Consider the following 16,301-nt stretch of genomic DNA (forward strand, 5'->3'; position numbering starts at 1 on the left):
TCTTTTTTTCTTCTGCCTAGGATGAGTAAGGAGATTAGGAATTTATTTTGCTGTACTGCCTTTGGTAGAATGAGCGGTCCAAACATTCAATCAGTCAAAAAGCATTTATAAAGCACCACTTATGCAACAAATAGTGTGCTAAGCACTGGGGAACTTCAACCCAGACTCTACAATATATTCATGAGCTATTTCCCCCAACTTGCATATATTTACTCCCTATCTATAATGTCAATGATATTTTCCTAATTTTGTCTTTATTAATGTTCTCCTAAATTCTTTCCATACTACTTTCATCTTCTGGAGTTATTCAAGTGAACATATCTTCTTATTATATATAGTACAAATATCTAGCAAGCTAGCTAACTAAATCTATATCTATATCCATATATTATAAATCAGAGATGACTGCTTCTTTTTATCTATTATATTGTGAATTTCTGTATGTATTTGTGGTCCTAGAGAACTACAAGTTACAGAAGTAAACGAGAAAGTGTTACTTCAGTAATTTCATAGGAATAGAATAGTAGTTCATAGAAATATAATATCCTATTTAATAGTTAATAATATTCTAGATGTGACTTCTTATTCAAAATTGATAAGAATTTTGTAATTAATACAGATCTTGAATAATTAACAAGATTAATATTATTTAAGAACAGTGTTTAATTTTTCCTCATCCTCCCTCCTATAAAGACTCTAAAACCAAATGGTCACTAAATGCTTGAATTAAATGCTATAATACAGTAGATAATTACAAGCTAGATGGTGAGTAGAAAATGGAATATCATTTAGTATTTTATTCTTAAATTATGAAGAGACTCTATCCTGAGAAGAACTGAACCCAGGTAAGCCAGTCAAAAACTTTGAACTTTGTTCTTTATTCATGGACCCAATATATATATAATAACAACACACACATGACCACAGGTTCCTATCTTCTAGAGTTTATGTACAGCAGAGGTGTCAAACTCATAGCTTAAAGGCTGCTAAAACTCCCAAGTGAGCTGGACCCAATTATAATAAAACTAGGACATGTTTAACAAAATAAACAAAAATACAACACAACATGAATAATGTTAATTTGTGGTTTTCCAAGTCAGTATGCAGCCTATCGGGATTTGTTTCTATTTGAGTTTGACACAATCGTCGTAGAGCGTCACATCTATAACAAAATCATTATACTTAAATCTGCATTATTAATGGGGCAAGAACATTCACTAAATGACCTCATAATTGCCAAATGTAGTGGTTTTTTCTCAATCCTCATTCTTATCCTTCCTGAAGCATTTGACAGTTTTTTTTAACCTTTACCAAATATATGCTCTCTCTTCTTTAGATATATTCTATATCTAGAGACAATATATTCTCTTGTTTCTCTTTCAATGTGTCTGACCATTTTTTTTCAGGCTATTTAGCTACATGTTCATCCATGTCATACCCATTAAGTGAGAGTGTTCCTCAAAGCATTATCCTCTGGTTTCATCTCTTTTGTCTCTATCATTTGGTGGTCATATCCATTTCAAGGAATCAATTATCATCTCTAGGCAGATTATTCTCAGGCATCTATATCCATCCCTAGTCTGTCCTGGGCTAGCTCCATGTCATCTAGTTTTTGGACATATCAAAGTAGCTATCCTATAGGTATCTTAAACTCAACATTACTGAAACAAAACTTATCTTTTCCCAAAACTTCTCCTTTTGAACTTCCCTTAATGTTAAGGGTACTGCCATCCTCCAAGTCACCTAGGTTCATAACCTGAGTTTCATCCTCAACTCCTCAGTTCTATTTATACCACTCATGCAATCTGTCATCAAATTCTGTCATGCTTACCTTCATAACATCCCTCTTCTATGGTCCCTTCTCTCTATTTAAACAGTTACTACCCTAGTTCAGGCTTTTTAATTTGTCTCCCTGCCTTTAATCTCTTCCTACTACAGTCAATAATCCAGTCAGATCTCAAGTGATTTTCCTGAATCCTGGGCAATGTCCCAGGGTGTGACAAAGTCACTCCTTTACTCAAAAAAGCCCAGTAGTTCCATATTATCTCCAGTCCTCTATGGAAACTCCTTTGTTTGGCATGTAAAACTTTTTTTTAAAAATAATCTAGCCCTTTTCTACCATTCTTTATATCTTCTTACACTATACTCCCCTCCACATACTCTACGATTTAGCCATACTCAACTACATACTACTCCTCAAACAGGATAAGCTAGTTTCTCATCTCTTCAGATTTTTCAACTGGATGTCTTTTTTTCCTAGAATCTTCTCCAACTCACCTCCAACTTTTAATTTCCTTACCTTCCTTTAGGACTTTGTTCAAATTTCAACTTCTGCAGAATGCCTTTCCTGATTGCCTGTTGTCCCATGGGACTGCCTTTCATATATTTTATTTTTGTGTGTATGTATATGTGTGTGTGTATGTATGTATGTATGTATGTATGTATGTATGTATGTATGTATTGCTGGTTATTTGCCAGTTGCCTCCTCCATTAGAATTTGAGTTTCTACAGAGCAGGGATTATTTAGCCTTTCTATTCTCCACACTTAGCACCATGCCTGGAATATAGTACACACTTAACAAATGCTTACTGATTGCCTCCATTTGGTGAATTTTTGGGCCTTAAATGTCTATAAAATAGAGGTACTCTTGAATTACTAGCTACCATAATTAGGTGTTTATCAAAATCACGTATGGATAAGAAAATCATACAGAGTAAAGTACTGAAAGGAAAGCTGAGCAAGAATATCATAAGGAGGAAAATATTAGAAATTATTTTCATTACCTGAAAGTATGTGAACTGTGAGTGATAGAGATCTGGATAAACATGAAGAGTAGTTCCAATTACCAGCAGCAGTTCAAATTTGTGGAGAGATGAGCTAATATAGCCAGTAAATCCCAAACACCAGATTTTCAGAAGAGCTTCCAAATCAAACAGGACTGTAAAGGCCACCTGGTAGAATATTTATGAAGGAAAAGAAATACCAACATCTGAATCTAGAATTATGACTTATAGCAATACAACTTAAGCATTTAGAATGAATGAACTTCAGTCAGTACAAGCTGAAACCAAGGTAGTCTTAACAAAGACCTTGAATTTTAATTTTTAAAAGAGAAAAAAAAGTTTAGATATATTATTTGGATAGATAATAAACTTTAATAGACTGAATCAACCTAGAGTACCAATCAACCAATATGTCAGTTTTAAGATTTCAGAAAGTTATATTGTAATTTATTAAGTATCTACTTTAAATATTAAAATCATTTCATTGTCAATAAAAGAACTGTTGTGATTGGAGATTCTTGTATATACATATGCTTGATTCTTGCTAAAGCTCAAGTTTCCTTAAACATTCCCCAAAGTACTAGACAATTGGGAATAGAGATATAATTTTAAAAGTTATGTAAAATCAGGACATACTCTTTGGGACAAGAAGATTAAACAGAGAAACTGTGATATTTGGAATCATAGAATTGAAACAACTTTAAAGGTAAACTATTCCAAAGCCTTCCTTTGTTTACATAAATAATAGGAAACATATTGGGGGCAGGAAAACTTGCATAGGCAAGTCTATTTTATCTCTTGGACAACTGTTATTTAACTTTTAAAAAATACCTTACTATTTGGTATGTATTGGTATTGAAGAATATATGTCCATTATATATTTTTTGCTTTTATCAGCCCTGTGGAATGTATGATTCCATTTTAAGGAAGAGGAAGGATTAGAGAAGTGAACTGGGTGGTGAGACTGCCACCAGATAAAAAAGTACAAAATGCAAATAGCTTAATTTAGTAGGCATGATATGTTTCATTGAGAAATTAGAGCCTTAAACCACAATTAAAAGGGAAGAGAGAGCCTAGTTACAGTCTTCCTAGATTTCTTCTCTACAGAATCTTAAACACCAGATTTTCAAAAAGACCCTAAAAATCTCCAGTAATGTGGAATATGACTTTGAAGTTCTTGTCTCCCCATGAATTCATTAATTTATTCATTCAATAACCATTAATTGAGTGTTAATGCTTAAGGTACTTTGCTATATGAAACATATCTTTTTAAAATCTCTGTTTGCATGACCTCCATGTTCTAGTATGAGGGAAAAAAACATATAAAAATAACTACCATCCTAGGGTAAAATGCAAACTGAGAGAAGTATTTATGATAATTTATAGTAATAGAGATAATGGGGAGATTACTTCTGGCTCAAGGAAAATGAGGAAAGACTTCATGAAAGAGATTGCATTTGGCTTGGATCTTGAAGGATATCTAAAACCAGCACATGTCAAGCAGAAAAATCCACTAGGCTTTTCAATGCAGAATTTTTTGAAACATCCCATTTAAAAAATTCAAAAAAACAATTTACAATTTTAACACTCCTAAAATTTAGCAAAGCTTTCCCTGCTGCAACCTCTCTGAATTGGAGATATCCTCTCCTAGATTTCATTACCATAACATATTTAACTTTTAAATTAAAAAAGTAAACTTTTTAAATTTTTAGAAATACATATTTTTAAAAATGCAGAAGAATAATTTATAATTTTAACACTCCTAAAATTAGGAAGGCTTTCCTCACTCCAACTTGTCCCAATTGGAGATATTCTCTACTTGTTTTCATTGGCATAACATGTTTAACTGTAGAGTTCACATTCTCTTCTTTCATTTTACATTTAAAATTTCAAATAAAGCTATGAATTACCTCTCAATGTATTATAATGAATTTTATTATATAGTAATGTACCTATTCACTTTATTAATTTTAGATATGCAATCAACAGGAATAAATGAAATTACATGAATAATTTTAATCCACAGTTAAAATACATAGGCAACACATCTGCATTTTTATTTGTTCTGTGGGAAAAACTTTATACTTTTCAAAGACACCCACAACACTAAAAATTTAAAAATATATCAAATGATCTGCATAAAATTTAGTTAACATTAAACACCTGCCTTTTCACTTATAAGATGGTTATTGGTCCTTCTTGACTTATGAAACATAATAGGAGACATTAGGAAACAGATCCACTGTCTGATTTTGTTGTAAAAAATGTATTTCTCTAGATATCTGAATAATATTTAGAATTAACTCAGGCAATGGGGAAAAGTTATAGACTTCCAATATAGGCAGAAGATTTATAACTTGCTCTGAAGGTGTAAAATTTTCCAATCATTATGTTTATTTTAGAAACACAAGATTGCTACCTCTTCCCAAAAAACACTTCCCTATTCATTTCCCAAAATATATAGAGAATTCATTACATTTGTGGCAGATGAAAATTGTGATTTATAAATACATAATGATATTCTTTGGTTGAAATAGTGCCATGCATGTGAGGACTCAGAAAGAGGAATGCATAATACTAAGATCTCACTTTCAGATAGGACTTCACAGGCAACAAAGTATATTTGCTTTACAACAACCCTCTCGAGAACATTGTAAAATATCCTCCTCTCTACAGAATCTCCACAATAGTTATACCCATTTAACAGATGAGGAAGTGGGGCTCAGGAATATGAAACAACTTCACATAGGCACTCTGTGGTGATACAAGGCTTAAATCTCAGATCTTCTGATCCTATATTTTGTGCTTTTTGTCCACTATACTGTAACGGAAACAGTAACAGTTTAGTATGACTTGTATGGGTTCTCCCTTCAGAGGATCTCCATTCTCCCTCAACAGCCTTCTTAAATCCTTAGTATTTTTTTTTTAATAATCATGAGATCAGACTTGGATATGGAAGAGAACCTAGAGGCCACTGAAACCCCTTCTTTGTTTAGATGAAGAAACTGAAACTCAGAGAGCTTAAATGACTTATCCAAGGTCACAGAACTAGCAAGCATCTAAGGCACAATTTTAACTCAGGTTTTCCTGACTTCAAGCCCTACGCTCTGGTCCCTGCATCACCTAGCAACCTGAAAGATAAGAGAAGCATCTGATTGTCTGAAAAGTTTATCTTCATCCTCCAAAACCCTCTGCCTCACTTTGAAGTCAAAATTCCAAAGAAAATGTAGCATAGTAGCTCTGTAAGATTACTTTCCTCAGCTTATAGAAGAAGAAAGAATCATCACTAAAAAAGTTCACGTCATATGAGTAACTTGTGGTTATTCATATGGACCAGATAATGGTAAACCTGTATGGTCTGAGTGCAATACACAGTAAGACAAATTTTAGCACTGAAGAATTTATTGATTTTTACCTGCTCTCCATGTAATATGATCATATGGAAAACATTTTTAGAGCAAAAGAAGTTGAGAAATTAACTTAAATGTTTGTTTTCTAAAAGTAATTCATTGTATTGATTTGTGAAGCTTGAGGGCATAGTAATAATTAGATTGTAGCCAAAAATTGAGATACATGAAAAAAAATTTAAAAATTAAGAGAAGTAACATTTTAATATACATTACATGATTCAATTCAATTAAAAAAAACATGGCAAAGCTGTGACACAATTAAATTCCATAAGTAATTGATTGATAATTGACAAATGGAAAACCACAAATTTGTTGGCCATCATATAAAATGTTTATCATTCACATATTGCAAATTATTTAGAATCTATCATTCAAAAATACAAATACTAGTCTCTATCATAAAATTCATAGAAAATATTGATAACTTATGCTGGGTCAGTATATATGAGAAAGTTAATTTAGACATTTTTACAAAATGCTAGAAGTAATTATTCAATAGTCATTAATTCTTTTTAAATAAAAGTTAAGATTAAAAAAAGTTCTCTATCATTCTAGAGTCATTTAGCCATCAATTCCTAACCAAAAAGTCAAGTTGAGTATGCTATCAGGAAGACGACTTTGGAGATTGAAGATCATGCATACCATCACAGATGTAGACCCAGAAGGCATCTCAGAGGTCACCCCATTATTTTACTGATTAGAAAAAGTAAAGCCTAACGATTTGCCTGTGGCCACATAGGTAGCAAGCAATTAGAGAGGGGAACTTGAATTCTGGTCCTTTGTCTCAAGTGTCACTTCTCTTTCCATTACACATTCTTCCTGAGGCTTGACAGGTTGCTTTTAATGTTAGGATAGTCTGGTTCTTTTAGAATTCAGTATCCCTAACCAGAAATCTTGAGTCATCTAGATATTTGTATTATATGACTGTCAGAAGAAATTTCTTAACCGATGTTTCAAAGAAAACTTAATTAATCCTAATGATAATGTCAAAGAGAGAAGCTCAAATGAGGTGGGATGACTTCTCTCAATTTGGACACTGCATGTAATTAATGAGACCAAAATGAGGGCTGGATCAAGTTTTAAAGAAGCAGAAATTAATGAATCCTTTTGTTACCTCATTTTAACAAACACCATGAAACAAAACATATTAAAAGAGAAAGTACAGAAATTACTTCTTAAATAAAGAAGTTTCCAATATATAGATATTATGAAGGCAAATATAATTGGTAAAGGTATATAGATCTAAAGAATAATTTCCTTTAATATTGCCAAAGAAATTATTGATTTCCATAATGAATTTTAATTAATTCCTCAATTATAGAATGTTTTGTTGTTATTTAACTGTTTCAGTTTAGATGTGTATAGAAATATACCCCGGTTTACTCACATGTAAACTATTTTATAAAAGGAAGTTGAGCACCTTCGGAAAATGAATGAACTATTCCAGGGTAGAACAGTGTCTTGAGGTCTTCTTAAAGAGTGAATGCCATTTCTAAATTCAGGATCACATTGTTTCTATGACAAGCAAAAACTAATTGTACTATGCATCTTTCAGTTCTCACCTAACTTATCGATTTGGTATGGCTTTACTGGAAAAGTAACTTTATGAGCTTTCACCTACTTAAGAAAAAAATCAGAGAAATGCATGTCATGGCTGGTTATATAATAAATCAAATTTATGAACATTTTTATCATATGCCCTTTCACATACTGTTCTGATATCTCTTTATGATAGGTTAGATCAAAATATTCTCTTTAACAACATTGTATTTTAAATGAATTTATTGAAACTATGGATTTAAATCATTATTAAAACAATAATGTCAATTCCTACTAAGTAAGAGTCTATTTTTTTTTCTTCTTTAAATTGTCTGTCCTTTTGGGTAAACACAATTTTTTCTAACTTAGACATATTTCATTTTAAACACTTTTAAAAAGTGAATTTTACTGATGTGTCAAATTGTCAATCATATACTCACCAATCCATCAGTCAAAGCTAAATGAAATAAATTCGTTGTTATGTGTACTCTGAATTTCCTCAAAATAATGGTGACTATTATGAGCCCTCTAATCTTAATTTGCTGTGATATAAAGGATAGAGAGCTATGCTCACAGCCAATAAGATCTATATTCCAGTCTTGTCTCTGATTTGTATTGGCTGTGTGACTTTGGGCAAATCCTTAACCTTTCAGTGTTTTAGGCAACTCACTAAGACTAATATACAGAAAATGTGCCAACCTGCATGAGGAGATATTCCCCATCTTACAATTCCTCATACCAAAGAAATCAAGGTTCTCTTCCCTATTAACTTCTAATGTTATTTTAAAAATCACTGTAAAAAGAGAGATTTGAGTTATTTTAATTCAAATAATTATACTTTACTTTTATTTTAAATGCACCATCAACTTTGTGGAGCAATTTATGTACATTATCTCCTTTGAGCTTTCAAATAAATATGGGAGGCAAATACTACAGACATTCCATTCCATGTATAAGGAAACTGAGTCTCAGAAAGCTTTAGTGACCTGCTTTCTCAAGGACGTAGCTATTAAGTATCAGCAGGAGGACTCTAGCACCACGAAAACTCTATGTGATCTGAATATTTTTCTGGAACAAGAGAAGTAGGTTTGATAATTTTTAAGAAATATGCTTGTGTATTTTAAAATTAAAATTTAATTGGAAATGGGATTAAAAACAAAATCAAAAGATTATTTGAATACATAATTGTAATTATAATTTAATTATCACAGAATTATGTAATATAACATTTATATTAAGTAATATAATTTTATACAGTCTCTATCTGAGGCACTAAAGATCATGTAATGAACAGTCTATGCCTTCTTTCACTTATTTCTATCTTGGATGAGACAGGCAAGCCTTTTTCTTTTTTTATTCTAAAACAAGTTCTCAATTTAAATGAATAAGTTCAAAGAAAACAAAACAATTTGAAAATAGCAAGCATATCATTTTAATACTTAAGAGACTTTTTAACTCTAACTATACACTGACTCCTAGACGTTAGAATGATTTTCTTTAGTCTTACAAAATAATTTATAAAGAATGTGAATTGTTTTATTACCTGTGGGGAATCTATTTAAAAACCTTTCTAAAAAGGTTACATGAATATATTGTTTAAGAACCCTTAATATTAGAGTCTATAACCTTTTAAAGATCTCTGATTCTTCATACTTGAGTAACTAGAAAGTATCCTCTAATCTTAGAGCCCTTAACAATGTCACCAAGCCTAACTGCCCATGCTTATTTCTCATTATTCTCTTTTGTGCACTGTTCCTTGCATGTCTCTCAGGCTGTCCTCAATACTCACTCTTCACCTTTTCCTTTTAGAATGCAGGGCTTTCTTCAAGACACATGTCATGTGCCATCTCCTACAGAAAGCCTTTCTTGATGTTCCTAATTAATGCTCTTTGAAAGTTGTATCTCCATAAGACAATGTAACCATTTACTGATAACGTAGTAATATAAGTGGTTTGTTTTAGTTGTTCAATCGTTTCAGTTGGGTCTGAGTCTTTGTGACCTCATTTGGGTTTTTCTTGGTGAAGATCGTGGAGTGATTTGCCATTTCCTCCTCTAACTCATTTTACAGATGAGGAAACTGAGGCAAATAGGGTCAAATTACTTGTCCAGGGTCCAAAGGTACTAAGTATCTAAGGCCAGGTTTAAACTCTGGAAGATGAATCTTCTTAACTTCAAGCCAAGTATTCTATCTACTGTGCCACCTAGCTGCCCCCATAAGTGGTTTCCTTCCTAGTGTTAACATGGGCTCTGTAATAACTATACTGTATGTTAGAACTTCCTTTCTTCACAGCCGGGAAGGACAATGGAGTTACACAACAACCAGCTAATTAGAAAGATTTCTGAGGCTCAAAGCTGCTTGACATACCAGTGATCCTTTGCAAGCGAACTCTAGCTGAATTTGGAGATGCCTATGGCTGCCAGAAACCACAGAACCAGCCTTGATCAGCTAAGGGACAACCTGAACAGGAGCTACAGACTCAAGACCTTGCTCAGAAGGTTCTAAACATACTGTTGCCTGGCTTATTGTGTCTACAGATGTCTTCTCCCTTAATCCCCTGCTCCCTGCATGAAAGCCTCTAGAAATTACAATATCTCATACTTTTACCATTCTACTTTGAGTGGCTGAGAACTCTCTCTCCCTCTCTGATCCCTTGAAGGATATTTTCTCCCCTACAAGCCTTTTTTTCAGACAATAAATGTTTTTAACTGGTGTTATCAATTTTTTTCATTACATGTCCCTTTATAGGCCTGGGGATCTTTTGTCATCACTAAAAAGAAAACTAACACTTTGGAGATAAAGAAATGTAAAAGGCACAGAGAGAAGGCAGGTGGAATAGGTATTTATACAGGACCTAAAATGTGTCAGGTACTGTGCTAAATGTTTTAAAAAAATATTATCTCATTTGATTCTCACAACAATATTGAGAGGTAGATGCTATTATTATGTCCATTTTATTGTTGAGGCAACTGAGGCAAACAGGTTAAGTGATTTGTCCAGGGCTGCAAAGCTTTTAAATGCCTGAGGTGAAATTTTGAATTCAATTCTTCCTGACTTGAGGCCCACTTCTCTGTCAACCACGCTACCCTCTGCCTTTAGTGCACAGACCACAGAACATATGGATTTTAGGCAGTATTAAAATAATGCAAACTGCTAGTTAACTTCAGTTAAATTTTTCTTTTACTCTACAAAATGTTTATCCTCTTTGGGGATAAGGAATAGATACACTGACCTTGATAGTAAGGACTATTTTTAATCTTGTCTTTTTACCTCTAATAAATAGCAAGGCATTTTACATATAGGTAATTGATTACTTACTGGGTTGTTCTAGCATTCTGTAACCTAAAGCCAAACTGATTTTATGACTTTTTAGACTTCTCTCCTTCACATATAACTACGTCCATGCATACATATGTACATACACTCATAGCTTTTTAAAAAATTAATATAAAATTAGTTTCAGTTACAGGAAGATTAAAATTGCATTAACTCCATTTGTGTCATATAAATAGTGTCATAGCTGTGCATCTGCTAGTGTGTCAGTAAATTAAATATTTACTCATGGCATAGCATGATGATTCTTTAACCCTATGACTCACAATTTCCTCATCTGTATAAAAAGGATAATAATACTGGTGCAATCTTCTTCAGTTGCTTGAAATGAAGGGAACTTTTCTGTAAAACTCAAGTGCTATAAACATGTTATTACTCCTGCTTTTAATAAAATAATTTCCTCAATATTGAAGAAAACAAATTAATAATCACTAATGGTAGATTAGATATATAACTTCCATTTAGTGAACTGTGTGTTCCACAGAATTAAAACAACAAACACTATGTGGGTTGTTAAAAATTAAATGAACTTTTAATGGTGCTGGAAAACTACACCCATGCTTCCTAGTGTCCTATACTTCAATATTCTTATGCAATATTCAAATGGTTCTAACTATAATGTCAATTATTTAATTTACCTTGAAACTCTTCCAATTAAAAAAATAAAATTAATATTGAAATTAATGTAAAAGTATTAACAGTTTACTAATGCTAATAAAAATATATTGCTTCCAAGCACTTTGTAGATATAAAAGTGTAGATGGTAAGCAAGGTAAGGCAAATAGATCTGTCATGATTAAAGTAATAAAGTATATTACTATTTCAGAAGTTTCAGTTTCATTCATTTTTCCTTTATAAGAACAACATTCATTCTCCATCACTCAGTTCTGGGTTTCATTTTCAGATGGTGCAAGTCAAAATCTTAAAATATTAATTTCACAGCTAATATCTGAAAGTTAAACAATTAACTAACCAACTCATTACTCAAAGATAAATTAAGTAATATAACTTTTATGTCTGGACTCTGTAATTCAATAAAAGTTTTTTATAAGATCTAATTTTATTTTAAAATAGAATAGCTGTCTCAATTTGAATTATTTCATTTAACTAAAATAAGTGATATTTATATAGTACCTTAAAATACGTGGTAGTATAAACTACACCACAATTCACTCCTTGGTCTTTTCTTCTCAAGTTGACCATATTATTCATGGAACATGTCAGAGTTGCAGTAATAACCCATTTGCTCTGATACTTCAAAGACAGCCATCTCAGATAAATTATATAACTTATCTTGCTCAACATAGAATGATTCATTATCTTATATTCTTTTGTTAAGACTCAATTTTACAAAATGTATAGAATGACTATTTTCCAGCTGCTAATCTATTAGTTCCTAGTGAACTTAGAAATACTTATTTGATTCATGCACAAATTGTTGATAAAAAACTCAGTGTTGTAGATAGTTTTTTGTGTAGCCAAATACTAATTTATGGAGGATGAATTGAAAAGAATGTGGATCCTATGCATTTCATTATATAGCTACTTTGGCAGTGGAAATGTAGGATTGTAAAATGTCGTGTACATGCTTTTATTAATTGCAAAAAAAGCTACTTTTAAGTATTAATATAACATTTCCCACATTTGCATCCAAGTTGTTTGTATTTACCAATAAAATAATTTTTTTTAAAATTATCTAATGAAATTTATTTCAAAGGTGTTGTATTATTTTATTGTCAAAGGCCCTAATTGATCTAGTATTGTCAGGAAACAATGTATTTCATACAAGGAAATTTTCCAGATAAAAAACATATTACTTTACATACCAAAACACTGCTTTCAGCAATTTTTTTTCTACATTTATTTAAAGAATAACACAAATTGCTCAAGCCTGATGACTAAAGGTCATCATTACAAACCACCATTATCATAGTATATAGTAAAACAGTTCTGCATCTACTTTATGATTGTCGATGTCAGGCCATCATCTAGGAATGTTGGGAGCATTAAACACAGATTTTTCATAATAAATATCAGCAACTACAGGAGGAGCTGAGGGAGCTGACATTCTGAGGACTTTCATTTTCTGCCTTTAGCTTCTCATCTGCTGTAGTCTAAAAAGCCAGATAATAAAACTTTTTATGAATTGTATATCAAATAACAAATCAGCAAGTCTCTGAGTTAGACACAAAGGAATAACGTGAATGGCTTTAGTTCAGGGTCTTTGTGACAGCTATTCTTCAGTCTTTTTTTTTCTTTCTTGCTCAAGTTGGTGATGTGATACAAAGGGCTGATGCTGCTAGAAGAGGCTGTTAGATAAACATAAAGTTACTGCACTGTGACAGAGGTCTAGGCTTAGAAACAAAATCCGTTTCCCCTTCTTTCACTGGGAAGTGAATAACTTGTATGAGGGAGATACATGGGGCAAAGGATCAACTTGAGGGTTTATTCTAAGATATATGTGTGTGTGTGTGTGTGTGTGTATGTATGTATATATATGTATACATACACACATATACATGCATATGTATTACTGCTAGATATTCTCTGTCATCAGAAAATTTTAAAAATTGGGAAATCCATTTATAGCTTTTTCCTGAAACCTGAAAAACTGTCATAAAAATGTTTTTCACTACACCTAGTGCTACGAGACATGAAAGATTGATGCTGACATCAATTGAAAATAGGACAATCTAATGGGAATGAACTTTCAGAGAAGCAAGGAGATTTTTGCACCATTTTGATATTGGTTACACAGATAAGAAATTTAATAGGAAATAAGCAGTTTGGCAGCTCTACCACCTTGCCTGCAGAAGCTCTACTCCAACATAAGTTCATTTTCAATGACAGTTTGTTTCAGGAAACTACCTTTAGGAAGGATGGTTGACAGTTTTTTACATACTGTCAGAGAGAACCTGAACAATAAGGAAAGGATTCTAAGAAGAAATTAAAAGGTGACATAGTAACCATGAATTGACCTTCACATAGGTATTTATATCCTACAGGTACACCTTGCTTTAAGAAATTTATGTCTTCCTGAAAAATTGTGCAAGTTGCATTTCTGGAAATCAAAATCAACTGCACCAAGATTTGAAGAACCCTGAGGAAAATTATATTTTAGAATGTAAGATATCTTTATAATGTAAATAACTTCAAATTCATTTATTTTTAAAAGTTTACATTTTCTTATTAAGCCTTCATTATGTCATTAGATAGAGAGCTGACTTTGGAAGTGAGGAATATTTGGGTTCAAATTCTGCCATGGACACATACTGACTCTATGATCCTAGGCAAGTCATTTAACCTCTTGGTGACCAAAACAACTTCTCTACAACTGTAAGTGACAGAAATGGCATTGATTTGCATTGATAGAGGGAGTTCCATCCTCACGAGTTTAATAAATTAATGAAAGTTCAAATTCAAAACCAAAATACTTTCAAATATTGTATTTTTTTAAATGGGGTACATTCACAAAATAAATGCTATTGTAGGAGAGGTATGAAATAGGGGAAATAGCAGCAATCTGGTGGTTCACAGAGAGGTTACCTGAAGCTGCATAAGTCACTAAGCCTCAGTTACATCATCAAAAAATAGGGATGGCACTGGCCCTGGATTCAGGAGGACCTGAGTTCAAATGTGACATCAGACACATAACACTTACTAGCTGTGTGACCCTGGGCAAGTCACTTAAACCCCATTGCCCCTCCCCCAAAAAAGGAAAAAAAAGAAAAATAGGGATGATACTTCCACTGGCTACATTACATGCTTGTAAGGAAATTGCTTAAAAAAACTTAATATGCTACATAATTGTGAGCTGTGTTTATCTAAAGGAAGATTTTATAAATTATATTTTATACATAACTTATTTTCCATTGACCTATATCAAAGATTTCTAAAAAATGTTCATCCAGAAAGATGTAACCCACAAAATTATTATATATCTATATATCTATATATATATATATACACACACACACATATATATACATATATATTATATATATTTTAAAACCATATATATTTAATGACACATTGACTAATATTCAGTAAATAAATTCAGTAAACCAATTATTAAACAAAATATACAGTACTGCATATGGTAGAGAAGCTATAGGAAATTGAAGTTTTCATAATATTCTGAGCAGTGCTCTATAAACTAGTACTTCTGTTACTTACTGATAATGTTTGTACCATGTGTTACGTGAAGAAATATATTCTGGCAACACTATGGTGCCTATCTAATGAACCTTTACTCATACCTGTGGCCATGAGAGGTTAGGGGTGAAATACAGTTAATTAGATGGCGAAAATGCTTGATCTGCTCATGCAAAAAAGCAAAAAACAAAATCCTACATTAACCAGGAGGCCTCCTAGTTGGCTGAGATGAGCTTGGTATCATAACCTACAACAATGACATTGATCTAGGATCCAATAATCATTTATTAAGCACCAATTAGGAGCCATGCACTGTATTATGCACTGAGCATACACTATCAATAATAAAATAATCCCTATTGGCAAGGAACTTATTTCAAGTACAGCAGACATAAAAAACACATAACATGTCTATCACATAAATACAAAGTGAATAAATATGAAAACGTACAAAATCATTGAATAGAAGGTACTTTGGGAGGGAAGGCATTACCAGTTGTGGGGAATCAGGAAAGGATTCGTGCCAAAGGTGGTACTTGAATTGTACTGTACAGGATGAGAGGCATTCTATGAGGTGGAGGTAAGACAGGCATTCGTTAAAGCTATGAGGGATGGCCAATGCAAAGCCATGGCGATAGGACATAGAACATCTTGTGTGTGTAGGATAGGGAGAAGGCCAGTTTGGCTGGACTATATAGTATAAGTCAGGGAATAATTTCCAATGAATCTGGAAAGATAGGTTGGAGCCAGATTTTTAAAGGGACCTTTAAAAACTATGCAGAGAGATTTATATTTTATTTCTATAGACAACAAGAAGCCACTAGAGCTGGTTGAGCAGGGGAGTTACATGGTAAGGTCTGTATTTATGAAATTAAGTTTGATGGAAATGTGTAGGATGGATTGGAGTGATAAGAGTTCAGTCACAGAGACCAGTTAGGAGGCTCTGTTAATAATCTAGATGAGAAAATGACAATTAAAATTGGTCATTTTCTGGAACTAGTTACTGGGGGAAGTGCTCTGGGGTCAGAGATGCATTCTATTTGTGGGAGAAATAGAAACTAGACTCATGCCAGAGGCAAAAC

At 32.6% G+C, this 16,301-nt stretch overlaps 1 protein-coding gene across 1 annotated transcript in view; it reads right to left on the reverse strand.

Annotated features, from left to right (window-relative positions):
- The window catches only part of NALCN (sodium leak channel, non-selective), a 516,511-nt gene that overhangs the window by 229,034 nt on the left and 271,176 nt on the right, over positions 1–16,301 (reverse strand). The window contains 1 exon segment of the mRNA XM_020964043.2: positions 2,785–2,952. Coding sequence (XP_020819702.1) covers positions 2,785–2,952 — 168 coding nt within the window.

This window comes from Phascolarctos cinereus, unplaced genomic scaffold (assembly GCF_003287225.1).
Source record: "Phascolarctos cinereus isolate Bilbo 61053 unplaced genomic scaffold, phaCin_HiC Scaffold_7;HRSCAF=346, whole genome shotgun sequence".
Taxonomy (NCBI): domain Eukaryota; kingdom Metazoa; phylum Chordata; class Mammalia; order Diprotodontia; family Phascolarctidae; genus Phascolarctos; species Phascolarctos cinereus.